We start from the raw sequence: 18,913 nt of genomic DNA, 5'->3' as shown, positions 1-18,913 counted from the left end.
AAGTCTAGTACATGTACTGAAATGAAATACATTTTCACGTGACAGCGTCATATGACATCAAAGGAATTTTGTGATATTAACCAAATCAAGTCTGGGGTTCTTTCAGTACAGTACTGTGATATTTGTCAGGAAGATTACAAGTGATGCCTGTCCATGCTTAGGTTGCCTTGGTAACCTTACTGTTAAAATAAGTCAAAGTGGTTGCCTTGAGTAAGGACGAGTCCACTGTTGTCCATTTTGTATTTAGATGTTCATATTTCCAGACGGGTGATCCACTTTTAATGACAGCTTGGAACGATCAATTCACAATTTGCCAAATAAAACTTTGGGAAAACTACATAGGAATGAACAACACGGACAATAAACTTGATTCCAGATTACATTCCCAATTTTCACTTTGTATGCAGTGATGTAAAGACGGACAGTTTGCAAATGAATTGAGCTCCAAACAAACCAGGAAGTCAAAAGATAAATAAAGGCTTTTCCATGAGGTCATACCATCATCTACATCTCAATGTTTTCCCAGGCAGAACTTCTGCTAACTAAGCAGAACAGAAACAAGAAGATGATGAATCTTTTGAGAACAAAAGAACAAATTCCATACATTCCTTTGGGACAAACAGCCATGCACACAGGAAATGGCAATATGTTCATTTGTCTGAGCATACAACAAATATTGCCGAAATACAACAAAGTGATGAACCCATTTCAAATACAGCTCCATATGAAATGCAAAATATTTCTGAGTCACATCAGCCAAACAAGCTAGAACACATAACAGACAGATTGACCTGAGTGAGTCAAATGGGTCACAAAAAGCACCAATCTGTTTTTTAAATGAGGCCACCCCATTTTGACATCAGTCATCAAAGCTGCTTTACAAAACTAAGTATGAGCATCATGTGCTGATGGGTGTGCAATTCCAACATGCTCAATCATGCGGTGTGTTAAACCGTGGCCTTAAAACTACGATGAGTTCAACTAAATGGAATAGTACTGGTAATTCCATAGTGAAAATAAACCAAAAAAGGTTAAGAAATAACAACCCAATTAGACTTGCATTTGATAGATGTTGATGTGACCACAACCACTGTTATCAAGTGCAGAGCTGAGAATGCGATGACCCATTTCCAGAGGCAAAGTGTCGACTCATCAGTCAGCGAGCAGAAGAGAAACTGCTGCTCAGCACACACTGGAAACACAACGTGCAACTAGCATCACTAGTTAGCCGTCATTAACTTTCATTCCATGGACCGCAGCTCTTTTCCTCCCTAATAAAACATAAACAGTGGAAAATTAACACATGCCACGAGAATGGGAGCAGTCCTCTTTTTGCTTTATACTGACATTAAAAGTTTAGAATGTTTTGTTGAACTGGACCTTTCACAGTTCACAATAGATTAAATTGAGATTAAGGGAGTTGTGTAAAGGGAATTCTGCTTTTAAAAAGATAAACGTAGTACGGTAATGTTGTTTTGATTGAGAATAAAGACAAAGTTACATTTTATAAGGTTGGCTATCATTTTTCTGAGTAGATGTACTTTAAAGTTGGCATTCAAAGCAGGATGATGTTGATGAACGACCTCTGTTATTAGATTGTGCAGGTGTACCTATTATTGTGACCGCGTAGTGTGCACTGTTTACGTTGTAAAGTTAGGAAAAGGGGCTGAAGGTTGGCGATGTCGTGCTCTCTACAGTGGACAGATGTACAGTAAATGTCAAAGACAGACGTGAAAACACAGGACAATCTCTCCATCTCCACACTTCCTCTCCTCGGTAATGCCAAGCGGAGCTTCCAGCCGCTGACACCCAACGACACCGCCGCCTGGGATTCCGTGTCGCGAACACGCAGGCCCCTTCTCCGAGTTTACGCCATTGTTTTGATTTAGTGAACTTTACTGCGTATATAGTCACACTCTTTACACGTGTTTTAACGGCAGAAGCCATTCACCGATACATTGCATAGCTATGTCTGACAACTATCAGTGCAAAAACATTAGCCCAATTTCTTAAAAAAAAAACTGACTTTTGGAACGCCGCACAAACTATCACAACTCCACGGAAAGAAGACACAAATGGTACAAACTTACAGTTACAAATTCAGAAAGGTAGTTCACTCTTTGAGATCATCACTTAAGTTTGACGGAGGCTGACGTCGGCCGGTCGCTTCTCTTCAAAATGGCAGAGTGAATCCCGGGAGTGTTTAGTGTTAACTCTCCCGGACTGTCCTCCGACAGGACACTGCAGGAAGGAACAGTGGAACACAGCCGTGGTGCGTTTAGGAATATGGGAAAAAAAAGCTTGTTGACTTCTCTTTGTAGTTGGGCCGTTACAACTGAACTGAATTGAAAATGGTTGCATAATCGTCATAGCATAGACCTCATCATAATATTAATATGAATAATAGCTGGTTTTGAAATCAGAATTCAAGTAAAATAGCATGCTCAGCTATTCTTGCATTAAATGGTGCTCATGGGGACAAAAAAAGGTTGCAATATCTCAACATTAAAAAAAAATAGGGATGCACGATAATGCTGTTTTCAACCGATACCGATAAACCAATAATTTAGAAGTGCCGATGTCAATAACCGATAAGTAAGCCGATAATTGTTTGCAAAATTAACTTGAATACAAATATCCTTTCGAGTCCTACTATAAGTCTAACAAATACTGTACATTGAAACATTGTATAAACTTTGCACAATGTTTAAATGTATTTAAAGCACCATGAAACTGAATTTTATTGATATGAGCCAGAACCACAACAGATGGACCAACGTGGCAAGTCTATAATTATTGCTGGATTTCCTTATTACCTGGTTTATCTGTATGAAATCAAATTGGCAATAATTATTGGCAGATTTCTCTATTATCTTGTTTATTTGTTTGATTTCAAATTGGTCGATAAAGTGACGATAATTATCGGCCACCAAAAATAAAATAAAATAAAATAAAAATGAAGACACCTTGCAATTTTGGTATACTCACAAGAAACATGAACTAGACGCATTTGCCGTAGCTGGCCTGTTCTGGCCCTCAGTGTGCCATAACAAGTGCCTTACAAAAGATGTTAAAAGTTAATATATGAAACAGAACATTATACACTATTTTAAAACTTATTTTAATAATTAGAATACATTTAAACATAGCTAATAGTAGTCACTGATTGTGTGTAGTAGTAGCCTACAAGGATAGCCTGGCAATGTTGATATGTTGGCAATGCTGAAGAACTTGAAAGAGGATCAACCACCTTTGGTTTGTTAGCCACATCAAGAAAACCCACAGAAGCACATGGAGAATATGCAAACTCACTCAGGAAGGCCAAAGCGGAAGTTCGAACTCACAACCTCAAAACTGTGAGCATAAGTAAAATTCACACATTCTAAAATCTAGTTGAAATACACATCAAAGTGAAAGATGCTGGGGGCGGGGGAACTAATTGTATATTGTTCCGCTTTCATTTTATTGTTCTTTAGGTGGAGAGTATAAATTCCATCAAATGAACGACTTACACACTAAATTGCCAAACTCAAATAATCGAGCTAGTGAATTTTGAAGTAGCATTTACATCTCCAGCACTTCCAAGCACTACAAACGGCAACAGGCGGAGCATAACTTTTTTTGCCAAAGAAAGTGACACCAAGAGATAACAATCTTGAAACAGAAACCCATGTCAAATTAAACTGTGCTGACTTATTTCCCAATGCTAGAGGAGATCTACTACTTATATATTAATAAAAATAAAAAAAAACAAAAAAAAAAACTAATCAAAATGCAGAAAATGATGTACAGGATTATCCAAAGCCAGCTCATTCAATAGAAATCTCTTTATTCGGATTCTCACACACATTGTGGGCTTTCAAGATTACACGACTAGTACAGTACTTTCCATCGCATGGACAGGTAGCAAATCCTTGTGATACGAGTGAAGACCGGCAGGTAAGCATTGAGAGGCCTTGCCTTACCTCATCATGCCACAACAAGCCCGAACCGAAACTGCAGCTGCACGCCGCATGAACCAGCTTGTTTAATAAGCAACAGTTCAAGAGTCCAGGCAACGACACATCCCATTAGACAAACTTTGAGACACACCCAAAATAAGTAGGTACAGACTTCACATTTTTTGTGAGAAATATTTGCACGTTCAGGAATTAATACAGTTTATATTCATTTTTAAGATTGAAACATACAATTAATATTGCAGTACATATCATAAATGTATGTTTTAAAATAATACAATAAATTTTGAGCTTGCAACATCCCAACTGAAGGGCATATCCATACTTAGTTTGGTGCTGTAAAAAAAAATTTAAAAAATACTTCTGTTGCAAAGTAAGCTCACGCTCATATGGGACACTTTACAAGCCAGAACTTGTCCATTGTAGACTTTTTCTTCTATGTAAACAGTTAATCAGTCAGAGGTTCTTGGCAGACTTTTTGTTGTCCTCTTAAAAGGACTGTCCAGACAAGGGGATGGATTCAAGTGTTAAAGTGTTGGTTGATCGTTGGAAGCCCTTCTTAGTGTTAGAAGGGATATACATTAAAGGCATGAAACAATATGCACATGTAAAAACATCCGCACTCACATTTTGTGTTCAATAGGCAGCAAGAATAGTATCATTTTCCCCTCATACAAACACAACCGGAAAAAACAGAAAGGCTGATTGATCAACAGGGTTTGGTCTTCAAGTCAGCAAACTTGATCAATTTCCTGTGTTCTACTTGGAAGGAAAGTGGTTCCTCTCCGATTCTGCTCTGGTCCAAAGGTCAAACAGCTTCCGGCACAATTAATGTGAAGTTGTGTCATGAGGAAAGAAAAGGCCTCTTCAGTCAGTCTTCAATGTTTGTATTGCCACAATGTAAAACGTGGACGTTTCTGAGGCTTTGCTTGTGATCCGGTTTTTGGTGACGTGATGGTCTTAGTACCAGGGTGCCGTAGGAGGTCTGTGTCTGGGTGCTGGGGGGGCTCCAGAGTGTCTTCAAGGTGCTCTCATGATCCCAAATGGAGCCTTATTTTTTTGGAAGCAGACCGCTAGCGACCTTTGTTCTTCTTTGAATTTGCCTGTGGAAGACATAGATGTATATTATTTTATTTTTTTTAATCCAAGTTTGCACATCACTTTTTTGAGAAACTGTGAAAGAGCTGGATTTGAAAGAATTGTATATGCAATAGCACAAGTATGAATATTAAATGATAGTAAAAAGAAAACAAATGTCCCGATTTGTGTCATCTATCAAACTAAGGGCTCAAGTTTACTTTGCATTCTTTGAAGAATCTAGAAACATGCTGGGTCTGGTTTCTGTCCTTCACGAAAATACCTTCAGATCACACGCATGTTCAGTCCTGCCATTTGGCGTTGGAGCGCGTGCACACACAAACACACTCAACAGTGGACCTCTTCAACTCAGACCTAATGTCTTTTTCAGATGCTGCCAGCAGGTGCCTTTCCCATCAGACCGTGCAGTAAGCACACTACTATCACCGACCTCCGCGTCCACCTTGTAACTGGCAGAATCGTTACGACGTCACGGCTCAACGGCTGAAAACACTGTTTTCTCACCCACTCACTTGGCGCTTTCAATTTTCTTTTATACCGCAACAGCAGCAGAGCTCACCCATTAGGTAATGTTGGTAAATGCTAACGATGCCACTAAATGTGTGTGTGGGGTTAAGCACCTTCAATGAAATTGTATTCAAAATAGTTATTGCTATTAACTTTTGAAATAGAATAGCTAAAAGATCCAAAGTTGCACAATTGCCAACTAATATTACTACAAATGATGATGCAAATAGATGAGGGCCGAAGTTATTGATGTGACCCCCAAAGAACTTTGTAAAACTTCCAAAATGACCAAAATTGTCCCAAACATAGGGAAGAATAAAAAAAGAAGAAAAAAAAAAAGAGGTGAAAAAACAGTTAAAAGAAAGAGATAAAATAGGTACAGTAATGAAACAAAGCAGCAGTTAGACTGTTAACCATTTAGCGATTAGCCTCAACATGCAAAACTAATAAATTATATAATTCGGAAGCTAGTTGGCATGAAGTGATCTTAATCGTTAAGATAATCTGAAACGTTTTTATTATTGGTTGTATTTACACAAGGATATGCTAACATTTTTCTGGGTACATTTTTTACCTTAGTTGTTTGGGGTTGTGGTGGTGGTGGAGGAGGAGGAGAAGGAGAAGAAGAAGAAGAAGAACCAGAAGACAAAGAAGAACCAGAAGAAGAAGAAGAAGAAGATCAAGAAGAACCAGAAGAACAAGATCAAGAAGAACAAGAACCAGAAAACAGAAGAACCAGAAGAAGAAGGAAAAAAAAGAACCAGTAGAAGGGGAAAAAAAAGAACCAGCAGAAGAAGAAAAAAAAGAACTAGAAGAAGAACCAGATGGTCCTCAATGTAAGCCTGTAAGCTTCATTTGTTGATAAATAAATATTATAAAAGAAAAAAAAAAAAGTACCTTGCTGCCCAGTTTGAGTGTGTCAATCTCCTCTCTCTGTTTGCTCAGCGTTTCGTTCATACTACACAAATGGTCACTCATCATGCTCAGCTGGTCTTCATAGCTCCTCTTGGTCGTGCTCAGTTCATCCTGTGCGGCACACGACATAATTTCAGCTGAGGGAGCTAGAGAATGTTGTCTTTTGTTGGAAGATTAACATACCTGCAGGTGTGTGATGTTCTGACTGGCTCGTTTCATCTCCTCCACGACAGTCTCGCGTGATTTCTCTGCGATGGCTAACCTCTTGGCCAAAGCGCGACACTAGAAAGAAAGTGATGAAAACTTTTTTTTTTTTTTACACACAAATGTATACTGCATGCCTCCATTTGAAGGCACGGTGTAAAGGTGGTGGTATGAAGTAGGGACAGTTTATCATCTCTGACACAGAATAAAGATTGGGTGCATTCCTGCTGCTAGGATACAAATTGCAGATAATGTCGGTCACGCTGTGACAAGAAGATGTTATTAAAATTCCAACTACTTTTCAATGTATAACAAAAAAATGTTTTGCCCTCTAAGTTTTAGACCATGAGCCCATAAGATGCCACAAATTTAAAATAAATTGTATAAATTTGGGCCTCTTTTAGGCTGTTTCTATTTATATGTTACAGTGTATGCAGAATATTCATTAACCCTGTGTGAAATTCAGGATTAACTCAATTTTCCTTAGGGTCCCTTGGGGCTGTAGTAACACAGCTGTTAACAATGGATGATCTTATTAATTACTTGGGTAATCGGTAATCGCCCTATCCAATAAACCCAGCTGACAAATATTTTGTTTTGTTTTTTTCTGGAAAATAAATACGACAGTGCCTGTACATGTAACACTTCCATTAGGTCTGCTCAAGTTGAACTCTCTTGCTGTTAACGCCTGCTCTAATGGCCTGCTTAAAAAGTACCAAACCTGAGCTGCACATTCTTAGGTGTTATATCCCTCATCAGAAATCATCATCAGACATTTTGACCCTAGAGTTGAGGAAAAACAGTTTTTAACATACCAATGCATTAAGACAAAGATGTATAAAGAAAGCCAGTAGCTAATGTGCTTTTTTTAGGGGTGTCAAACTTAGTGCATACATTTCGAGGTAATTTAAACTTCTTTCAACACCACTATTTTTATTGTATTTATTTATTTATTTTTATTTTATTTATTTTTTTTTGGGGGGGGGGATTCCAGTCGCAACGTAATAGACAGGTCCACGTCAAAATTTCGCAGTAATAAATTTAATAATAATGCATATATTCGTGGAGACTTGGGTCAAGTTGTATTTGACAATTTTGATTACTTCATGTTAAAGATTAGATAGCTCTTAATATGAAAAGACAAATGCACTGAGCTATCACCGACATCTTACAAATGCAATTATGCCATCTAGTGGCAGAAAATGACCTAATTTTTACAGTACTTTTTTTTTTATTTAACTCAATTTGTGAATTATTATGAAATTAATGTATTAATACCTAAAAGATGAAGCCATATTTCTATTTAACATTTTTTCCACTTTTATGTTAAGAAAATTAAAGCTTTTGAAAAATTTTAGTGTACATTTTATTGTATAATTTAGAACAGATATAAAATTTGTGCTTAATCATGAGTTAACTATTGATTTCATGTGATTAAGTACGATTAAAAAAATGTTAATCGCCTAATACCTAGTTTTTATTTATTTATTTTTAGTTTTTTTTTTTAAGAGAAAAGATGAGGGCCACATACTGATAGCGTCGCTGTCCTTCACATATTTGGAAGGAACGCATACCTTATAAGGAGAGGTGTTATGGCTGGTGTTTTGCACCTACCCAGTAACAATCACTACTAAGATGACTTCCAATGCTAAATGGCTAAAAAGCACTGACGTGGTTTTCAGATAGACTTTCAGGAGAAGGCTTCACCTCAGAGTGAAAGTGCACTGCTTTGCTGTCTGACACCTGGAGCTGAGTGGTGAGCTCTCCCACTCTGGTCATATAGTGAGTCTTTATCAGCTGCTCCCTGGACTCCTCGTCTCCCACCTGCAAAACACACGCAACATCCTGCAATGTTACACTCGATTTATCCACGGAGAATAAATTGCTTTGAACTTTTTCATATAAATACATAGCCACTCACATGCTCAGCTATGGGTACGGTACACAACATGCCAACCTGGAGAGAGGAGACATATACAGCTGTTGAGTAAACAGTCAGCCTGACCAGTGAGACCTGAGCAGTTATGGATTGTAGGCACACTATGAACCTTTACAAATGTATTCTTCTATTGTGCTCAGGCGGATGTCTGAGTTTTTTCACAAAAAGAGCGTGGGAGCAACAAGAACAGGCAAGTTAAAGAAAATCCTGCCATGAAGAGGAACAAGATAAAAGTAATAAGTGACTGTACCAGGCTGGTGCACATAGTTTCTTTCGGAGCCGTTTTCAGAGGCGTCTCCACTTCCTCATGGTTCTGTGTCAGCGAGCTGACCGCAGTCGTCTGCGAGTTCTGACCTGCCCCCAGAGCCATGGTGAGCTGTGCTTCCAGGTCTGAAATGCGCTGGTTCTCCTTTTCCAGCCGCACCTTCCCCAACTGAGCTTCTAGGAGCCAGTGTTCTTTTTCCTGCTCAAGGCGAGCAATTTTCTCCTGACTCTGCTGCACCTGCAGGAGGCCAGCAAGGGGAAAAAAATAACAGTTAAACTAAGGGAGCTGATCACAACGATTAAAGGGGAAGTTAACACAGAAATTTTATTGACAATAATATACTGGATGTGTCCTCACAAGTCAAAACACAGCATTGATTAATTTTACATTGCAATGCTGCAAAATCCACTCATTTATATCCATTTCAGGGGGCAGCCACTTTGCCACTTGTTGTCGACTGAAGATGACATCACAGTTGCTCAAGCCTCAGGGAACGACCAATCATGGCTCAGCTTTAGAAATAAATTGTGATGTCACTTTCAGTTGACAGCAAGTGGCAAAATGGCCACTTCACTTTTGCTGCTTAACTCATATTCCACAAACACAATATTAACTCATTCACTCCCAGCCATTTTCACTGAAGCAACCGTCCTCGCTCCCGGCTGTTTTACAGGATTTTGACAGATTTTGCAAGGTCCACAGAATATTGTGTTCTATTGCTATAAAAACATGGAACCTACCAAAAGAAAGATTATCGTTTCTTTTATTATCAAAAAAAAAAAAAAAAAAAAAAAAAAAAATGATATTTGTATCTGTTTCCGTTTCGCAGTAATTAGCATTAGAATAGAGCGAAGTTTCATCATTATTCACAAATCTGTTGAAAACACTGGTAAAAAGAGCTTGTTGCAACATGGCTGATCTCTTATACTCTGCTGCTACCTGCTGGTCGTTTTCTGTAATAACTACCGTTGCTTTAAGCATCCCCTTCACATGTCAGAAGCTGTATCTAAGCCTTCTATATTCTCTAGCAAAAAAAATAAAATAAAATAAAAAATAAAATAAAAAATAAAATAAATAAATAAAACAAATATGGGAGTGAAGGACAAAGTATTAAAAAACATATTGAAACATTTTTGGGTTTGAACACTTTAACAAGAAACAAAGATCGCTTGAAATCAGCTAGCCTGAGCTCTATTTTCACCCGTTAAACTGTGAAATACTATATCAACTTGAAATGGCATATTTTTCCATAACAACCTCATACAAGACAGTCACATAACACATGCAACCTATTTATAGTGATCAATAGAGGAATCAGGATCATACCTGTTGAGTGAGACCTTCTCTACTCTCAGTGGAGCTGGTGAGGATCCGGCGATTGGACAGCGCTTCCCTGTATGGAACGGACTGTGGCCTGGGCTAAACATAACCAGTGACAACAAATACATGATAACATAATAGTAGTTTACGGTACTACTGCTTAAATGTGTTTCTGTATCTAGCATTCTATATATAGCATGTTGAAGCTCATTAACCTAATGAGAAGAGGCTGGAAATGATTACCTTTTTGAGCGCATGCATGTAAGCAGCTGCTTTCTTTTTGTTGGAAAGCATAATCTCAGCTTGTAAAGGGTTAAGGGCTGTTGTGTTTCCTCTGGGACCATAGCCCGATGACGTGAAGAAATCCAAGTTGTTGCTGAAGAATGTGGCAAGCTGCAAGAAACCACAGATATTAAGCCTCATAAAATTCAACCTTTAGCAGTCACTTGCGATAGAAGGCAACAGTGATGGGTAGAACTAGAATAAATGTGCAGTTAGGATTTGCCCTGCAGAGATGCGCCATCTCAAAATGCTCCCTTCACACATCCTGTGGCAGCATGTGTGCAAGCTACCGCACTGGGCCTCCCATCAGACACGTCTTTATTCAAAAAGAGAAATCATTTATCAGTAACTATAGCTGGGGAGCAGCTGCAAAAACTGTGATTTTGACAGTTGCTTTGAAAATGTAACTGCTGGCCACCTGAGTTCTGCCTATAGTGGCAATTTAGCATCATGATCTCACACTGCTGTCAAATCTCAACTGCATCACAAGGCTTAAAGTGTGGTGTGCGTTTGTGGAAGAGATGATCATGAACCTGGCTGCAGATCGCCCCCTATTGGCCGTACCTTGCCTGTGCTGTTGGTCAGTGAGCCGAGGGAGCCCAGCAGACACTCTGTGGTGGTGAAGAGCTTCTGTGTGGCAGTGGGGAGCTCCTGCTCTAAGCTGGCCTTCTGGTTGTAGTGCTTTGACATTTCTGTACGTATATAGACACACACATGCATGCAGAAGAGTAAGAAGAGAGAGGTATCTCTATTGTGACCATTTGGAATCACATTTTAAGATGACTGCAGATGAAAAATGGACACGTGTAGTAAGTTTTGATAAGAAAAAAAAAATACCCAGCCATACAAAAATTCACAGTAGAACATGTAGCTTGGTTTAAGGGTTCTGAATAAGTAGCTTGGCTTAAAAATTTTAAAGGTTTTCAATCAACTTCGTGATTTGGTTGCGGTTATTTAGCGTCTCTTCTGACTTAAGTGATCATTAAAAAAATAATAATAATAAAAATAAAAATAAACATCTAGCGGAAGTGGTTTTGCAATATGTAATCAGGCTTGGTTGTTTTTATTTGTATCACCTTAGTCTTGCTACACTACCCCATATCGTGTCACATTTACCATAGTGGAAAAAAGGTTGCTTGTCACACTGCCTTTATCTTGTCACTAGATGGCGGCATCTCTCAATTTCTCAAATTGTTGCATGGACATTTACAGTATGGGATCGGAGCTTAGCTACATAGTCTTGCTTGAAATAAAGTTGAACTTATGTGACAGGACTTGAGCTTTTTTCATGTCAAATTGTAAAAAGCGCTTCAATATTTTTATTCTAAACTTTTATAAAAGTGGTTTAGAAAAAACGTTTATTTTTAAAAAGTGGAAAAGAAAATGCATAATTCAGATTGTCATTAGTTGTTGGACTCTTAGCTAGTTGTTAAGACTTTTGTTAGCCTTGCAAGCAAAGGTTTTAGCTGGGGTTGGTCATCACTTTTACAACTAAACCCGAAATCATGTATGGTAAGGTTACGATTTCTTTCTCTGTTTTTTTGGTTGTTTTTTTATTTTTTTAATACAAAGAAACTATCCATTTTCTGAACCACTTCTACACAAAAGAGTGACGGGTGTGCTCTGAACTGGTTATATAAAGAAACACAGGCAGATAATTTACACTGAAGACAAGGGCCCGACTCCACCAGATGCCATGATGAGGGCGGTTAGGGAAGTGAAATTAAATGACAACCATCCGCAGCTCTGCCAAATATTAATAAATATTATGGAACACGAGCAAGATAGTTCTAAAAAAAAAAAAAAAAAAAAAAAAAATGATCAAGAGATTGCTATAGAGGTAATCCACCCCTGACTGCCAGCATATCAAGAACCAACTTGTCTCTAATTTTTTGTTGTTGCTGATTTTATACACTATAAACATGACAAACTGATTTTTTTTGTCCTTACAACAATATTCGGTCTGTCAAATCACGATCTGTGTTCACACTGCAGCGTATGATGCCCAATTTGAAACTCTGGTTAAATTCCATCTTTTTATGTACCGTAATTGTTCACGTTACAAAAACAAATTCCTTTGGGGAAATGAGACAACCGCTACTCATCTTTATTTCATGGGGATGTCTGCTAAAGGTGACATCACTTCATTGAAGCACATCATCACTTCATTGAAGCACATCACAATCGAACCACTTGCGAATTGACTGAATGAAAACTATCACCACATATGCCAACTTCCCGCTTTTATGTTTCAATGCATTTGAGTTAAGTAAAAAATAAAACTGTTAATCTTAATTTTGCAGATGCAAAGATGAGCATGAGGAGTCTGTTCCAAGACGGTTTCGGGCAGCGCAAATTTGGCTTTTGATGTTTAAGTCGGATGAGCACAACCTGAACGTCCATTTTGCAGTAGATATGGAACACGTCCAAATTATATCCAAGGTCATGAAGGTGAAACTGCTTTACCTTTAATAACATCATGAAGACTGTGCAAGCAAGCCGCTAGTTGGGTGAAGACGGCAGTGGTGCTAGTTTGCGGCATACCATCCTGACGAACACCTAAGACGCAAGGCATACATTAGGTGCAAGGCCGATACAACAGGTTTGAATAATTCATGTTAACCTACTGGGCAAGGTCAACAGGGTAACGTAGTTCTGTAGTTTGTCAAACACCATAGTCACTTTATTCACATCATTCTGCAGTTCCTGATTCTTTACTGTAAGGGCAGCAGTGCAAAGTGGAGTCTGGCACTCCTCCTCTAGGCTGGGTGGAGAAGACAGTTAAAAAACATTCCTCCTCCACTCTCTGCCCTTATCTCACACATGCAAGAACACTGCTGACCTTTTTAGTTGATAAGGAAGAAGCTTTTGTAGGAAATGGGTGTATGTTGAGAAAATGTCACTGAAGTTCTTCAGCTTGTCCACAGTCTCCTGCAATTCAACGAGATCAAATAGATTTTGGTAGGATGCAAAGACAGAGGACACATCATGTCGAAGAACCTCTCACCAGCACTGTGACCGTGTCCTCCGTGATACTTTGGTGTAACTGTAGAAAACTCTCCTCCAGGGGGCGCACATACAACGCATTCTCATGCAGATAGTGAGAAAACTGGAAGGGGAGAAAGTTTGTAATCGTACTGTTCATATTCAAATTCACAAGAGATGCAGTGTATTTGCGTGTGCTTGCTATTCTACAGACCTTCTGATTCAAAGGAGAAATGGACTCAATAGAAGAGTCCAGTGGATAGATGTGGACTCTCTGCTCAGTGTACGAATGGAAGTTCAGCAGACCAGCCACCAGGTCCTGAATGAAGCTCAAGGCCTGACCTGCCAAATCCCGGGCTTTTATCTGAATTTAGGGAAAAAAATATAATTCAAAGTGAATTAAAACTACAGCATGCAAATAAAAACAGAGTAAATGCTGCATTACAGATGAGACGGTCCCCAAACACCAACCTGATGTCTTCGATTGTGTGCCGGCACATTTAGATTGTTGTAGTCACTAAATTCTGGAGGGTTGGAGGGACAAGGTATATGATTCAATGAGCAAAATATTCCCAAGAAATCGTTCGAAATTCTGAGGGGATTAGGATCTACTACATTAGGTTCTCTGTTTACAGTGGCACCGTATTATGACGCTTCGAGGTCATGGTGCGCGATAAAGTAGCATAGCTGCAATAAAAAAAATAATAATAATACGTTGTCATATGGAAAAACAATATTGTTTTCCATTTATTGCCTTTAAGTGTTATTAGAGCTGTCCAATGATAATTTTTTTAAATCAGATTAATCCCATTTTAGAATTTTGATTAATCACTTTAAAAAAAAGGCTTTTTTTGTAAATATTTTTCACTCGCCAAATTTAAAGAGCACCTGTTATGTGTTAATTTTTTTTCGACATTTAATGTTATGTGGACGTCTTCAAAAAATGTTACCCACTACGCGTGCTCATCCTACTCTTTTTCTAATCAGTTAATAACTTTCACAATTTAAAATGGGGGAAAAAATGACCTCAATAATTTGACATGAACAAATATTCTGAATATCATGCACAAACATTTATTAAATGCTTTGCTTTAATGCATGCAGTTATGTTTATTGCTCAAACACAACCTGTGCTATCTTTAACATAAGCGCTGTCGGCTAAAGGATCATTTGTGGTCAAAATTAATAGTGTAATTAACCTGTGTTAATACATGATTAATGCAATATTTTTAATTTAGTTAACTCTTTAACTTTGACAGCATTAGTTTTTAGTATTTCCTGTAATTATTACTTTACTTAACCATTACTTATCAATTTTAACATGCTCTGACTTACAAATTCGTGTTACGTCGTAAACTGAGAAGCCCTTGTGCATACTAGCAGAAAACTGTATTTCTACTCCATTCATGACCAAAAAAAAACTCTTGTGGTTTAATTTCATTTTTGAGTGCAAAACACTCACTGGTGTCATTAAAGGGCACTTTCTCCTGGATGACGCTGCTGCTTTGTTTCAGTTGTCTGTTGAGTTCTGTCTGGCATCGTCTTAACTGCTGCTGACTGCACGCAAAAAAAGTGCAACAGAACAATTCGTCAACCAGGACTAAGCCCTAAATCCTTGAAGGAACTTTAAAAAAAAACAAGTTAACGTACCACTCCTCTGCTCTCAATCGGCAATCTTTTCCCTCCCTCTCCAGAGTCTGTGTTTTAACCTACAAAAGGCACACCAATTCGATCAAGTCAGCTTACAATCAATCAGAATGACGAATCATCCCTTTGGTTTTTTGTTCTCGCTCATTCTCACCTCCAATCGCGCCTTGTCACTCTGCAGCCTCTCGATGGTTTCCGTGTACTTCGTAGTGAGGCCATCCACGACGGCCTGTTGGTGTTGAGAGTCTTGCTCCAACTTCTCTAGGCGTGCCCTCATCTCAGCCTCCTGCCTCTTGTGCTGCTCATCTGCCTCGTAAAACTAAAGAAAACATAGGAGAGAAAAAATAGACTTCTCAGCAACATTAAACTTTCAAAAAAAAAAAAAAAAAAAAAACACTTAATTGCGCATTACTTGAATGTGAAGCCTTTCGTTTTCTTCAATCTTTTTCTGCAGGTCCTCATCAAAAACATTTTGTGTCCGTATACCATGGTTTGAAGGAGAATCTCCTTTATTCTAAAGGTGGAAACACAAGAGCATTTAATCATTATCATACAAATACATGTTCGTTGGGTATTTACTGAGATAAACATTCACACAACATTCAAGCTACTTATCACAAATTTATAGACATCATTATATTGGTTTACTAGCACAGTCACGGCAGCATGGTGGCTTAGCAGTTAGCGCGTCTGCCTAACAGTTCTGAGATCAGGGGAGCAAATACCGGCTCAGGCTCTGCTCTCCCTGCATTTATGTTGCTTTTCTCCGGTTATGTAAACATCCTAAAAAGACGCAGGTAAATTAACTGAAGCTTCGAATTGTCCACCGGGGGCCATATTTGCATAATATCTCAAGATTGTTACAGTCTCTAACACCTGTATTCTAATCCTTCATTTTATTTCAGTGTTATTTAGGCTTGTGTGATCCCACAGCATTCTAGTTACTTTCAATATTTGATTTAAAAACAAAAAAAACATACAAAAGATTGAGGCTACAGCTATTATAAGAGCAAAAAAACAAAAAACAAACAATCAATTCTAGTTCCACCCCCATAATCACCTTCCCCCTTTTGCCCTTAGATTCACTAGCAGCCAGCTCGTCTTGAAGAAGCTCCACCCTCTTTGCCAGCTGCTGGTTCCGAAAGCTGAGGCTGTCCATCTCCTGCTCTTGCTTCCTCAGGCTCTGATCCCTCTGCTTCAGTTGGTCCTGAAGACGAAGAACCCAGAAATGAAAAAAGATGTTTCTCCAAACGTTAGGATTAATCATTAGAATCGCCTCTTTTACACAGAGATAACACCAAATTACTGCATAAGAGTCTTATTAGATGTGTGACAATATCACATCAGCATGTGGTAACAAGGCAGAAGAAGTAAATCCTGATGAGTGTCACACATGTGTGCCCGTCTTTATCACTGCAGTTTCAAAAATCCTATGTATCTCTGTGTTAAAGGGGTTTTTGTGTAAATATTTGCACTAAATAAACCCAGAGATGTACAGCAAAACTCTGTTATTTGTCTTTTAAAAATCACTTTACTTTTAGGGAAGCCGAGTTGGCCTGCTCATCAACAACTGCCTTCTTCAGCACCTGGTTTTGTGCACGCAGCTGTGAAAATATACACAACAGTGGCATTCAAATGTGTTAAAACAGCAGCTGTTCGTATTATATAAGCCGTACTACTTTTTTTAGCGGTCATCATTTCAAGAGCAGGCACAATTGTTTAAAACTATGAACGATACTTGCATACCCATTTGTCAGGAACAACTACATAGCCAGCACTTTTTAAATGGGAAATAAGTCAAAAAGGAAACAGCACACGCTGACCAATGGCCATGCAGTCAGCTGACAAGGAAACAAAGAGCACTTAGTGGAACAAACAGTCATTAGTGCCATTTAGAACCAATTTGACCATGTGAAATTTTGAAATTGAATGCCTGCATGACATTGTGTGCATTTTAATGTCTAAATGTAATATGCAAAGACCCTCAACACACTAATCAAAACAAAGTAGTAGTAGTAGTAGTAGTAGTAGTTTTATAAAGTAATCAAAATATCAAATTCAATATCACAGTTCTGGACAACTGGAAATATTAGCACGTATATAACCAACAATTAAATCACATTCCTACACTTGAGAAGCAATAGTGGGATTGTCACTAACGACACGCATGTGCATGTTGAAGGTTATTACTAACTACGCTTTATGATGCGGGACATTATACGTCATGTTCTTCACAGTGGAGATGCCTTGTTAAAATAATCAATTTAAACATTTCGCACTGACGTTGACATGGTGAAAAGCAAAATATTAGTATGCAAAAACTAAAATTCCATCTCAATATCCTTTCAATGACAACCTATGCATATGAAACATCAAAATATAATTGACATGATTAGAAAGGTTACTTTACCTTAGAGTACTCTTGCGCCAACCTGCTGTATTTGGTCTGCAGATCCGTGACATTGGCCATAGTTTCTCGAAACTTTGTCACGTCCGGAGACCGCGAGCGATGTTACCTTCTTCTAGATACGAAGTGATTTCCAATGAACTTGAGCAAATCTCTCCACTGAGCTTGACGGACGCTACGAGTGATAAACCCAGCCTAGCTCAGGTTAGCAAGCTCCCAATTATTACGTTCTTGCAAGCTGCTTGTTGCACTACAATAAATCACTGGCAGTGCGTACATTGCTAAAGAGTGAGAGTCATAGTTTCCGGACAAAAAAAAACATACGTTGCTGCACATCGGATTTACGCAATGATTCCAAATGCGGATGTTATTCGGACTTGAAAGTGACGCGTTGAAGTTAGCATTATCAGCGATGACAGCGCGTAGCATGCTAACTGGTTAGCAAAGTAGCAAAACACAACCCAGTAGCGCCAAAGAGCACATCAATAAAGCCATTGCTGAGTTATCCGACAAGATATTCTCCACGAATACTGTCAGAAAGGACGAGTAGTTGTTGTTACATTGGCAAACAAAGCCTTGACAAGACAGTCATCATCTACAATACTTTCATTATATTATTATTCCTCGGCGAGCCAGCCAGGCAGAAGCTCAGGGGTCAAAGTTCAAGGAAACACAGAATTCCTGTACTGCTCTCCTTAAGGCGCCCTCTAGCGGTTGGAGGAATGAGGCGATAGCCAAAACAAATTCTCAAATTGCAAAAAAAAAAAAAAAAAAAAAAAAAAAAATTCTCAAATTGCAAACCAGAAAAAAAAATACATCAATTTTACTATCAAGATTATTTCCCCAATCGATTTAAATTATATTTCTCAAAGTCGTATTTTTTCTTTGCAGTTCAATAAGTTTTATTTGTTTCTTCCTTTTTAGCACAAGTCTGGCTTAGCTGAACACAAATTAAGGTATTATTCTGGAATATAAATGGCAACAGGTAACACATGTATCTTGTGCCATATAATGGAAGAGCATTTAATTGTTCTGTATGTCACTACTTAGGCTATGTCACTGGCATAGATATATGAATAAAATGACAAATGAATACTGCACAAGCATTGAATGTAATTCAAAAAGATTTTTACTTCCACCACTGAGCAGTCAAGGAGAACTTTACTTATGAGCAAGCATGTACTGTTTATATTTATAGGAAGAGCTTGCACGCATGCAGTGACAGAAATATTCTGGTGATGTTCATTTGTAGCCATAAAATGATCACATCAGTATAAGGAAAGATTTCAAATCCACCTCTTGACAATATTTAATATTTTCTTCCCAAATGTATAACATATGTGACCCGCTAAAGTGCAACTAAAGTTTGTCTACTTCATTTTTCT

At 38.3% G+C, this 18,913-nt stretch overlaps 2 protein-coding genes across 3 annotated transcripts in view; both read right to left on the bottom strand.

The window, feature by feature from the left end:
- Positions 1-2,278, bottom strand: part of ston1 (stonin 1) — a 7,810-nt gene extending 5,532 nt beyond the window's left edge. The window contains exon 1 of one of the 2 annotated variants that reach the window (XM_077494377.1): positions 2,091-2,278. Coding sequence is in view for 1 of the 2 variants with exons in the window: in XM_077494376.1 (XP_077350502.1) it covers positions 1,061-1,128 (68 nt within the window). In the remaining variant the exon portion in view is untranslated. Of the gene's footprint in view, positions 1-1,060; positions 1,242-2,090 lie in introns of those variants that run through there. The other variant, XM_077494376.1, reaches the window with a different exon arrangement.
- A 1,534-nt stretch (positions 2,279-3,812) lies between these two features.
- Positions 3,813-18,188, bottom strand: ppp1r21 (protein phosphatase 1, regulatory subunit 21). The gene is made up of 22 exons (XM_077494375.1): positions 17,532-18,188; positions 16,657-16,725; positions 16,182-16,328; positions 15,534-15,635; positions 15,276-15,440; positions 15,125-15,183; positions 14,937-15,031; positions 13,946-13,998; positions 13,689-13,838; positions 13,497-13,598; positions 13,332-13,420; positions 13,117-13,253; positions 12,956-13,048; positions 11,054-11,181; positions 10,451-10,600; positions 10,214-10,306; positions 8,873-9,124; positions 8,605-8,640; positions 8,391-8,507; positions 6,663-6,761; positions 6,462-6,590; positions 3,813-5,062 (listed from the first exon to the last, which is right to left on the bottom strand). The coding sequence occupies exons 1-22, from the start codon at positions 17,589-17,591 to the stop codon at positions 5,033-5,035; spliced, it is 2,355 nt and encodes a 784-aa protein (XP_077350501.1). The 5' UTR covers positions 17,592-18,188; the 3' UTR covers positions 3,813-5,032.
- Between the last annotated feature and the right edge of the window lie 725 nt (positions 18,189-18,913).

This window comes from Festucalex cinctus, chromosome 14 (assembly GCF_051991245.1).
Source record: "Festucalex cinctus isolate MCC-2025b chromosome 14, RoL_Fcin_1.0, whole genome shotgun sequence".
Lineage (NCBI taxonomy): Eukaryota > Metazoa > Chordata > Actinopteri > Syngnathiformes > Syngnathidae > Festucalex > Festucalex cinctus.
Note: the sequence above shows the minus strand (reverse complement) of the source record. Positions and strands in the feature narration are given on the sequence as shown.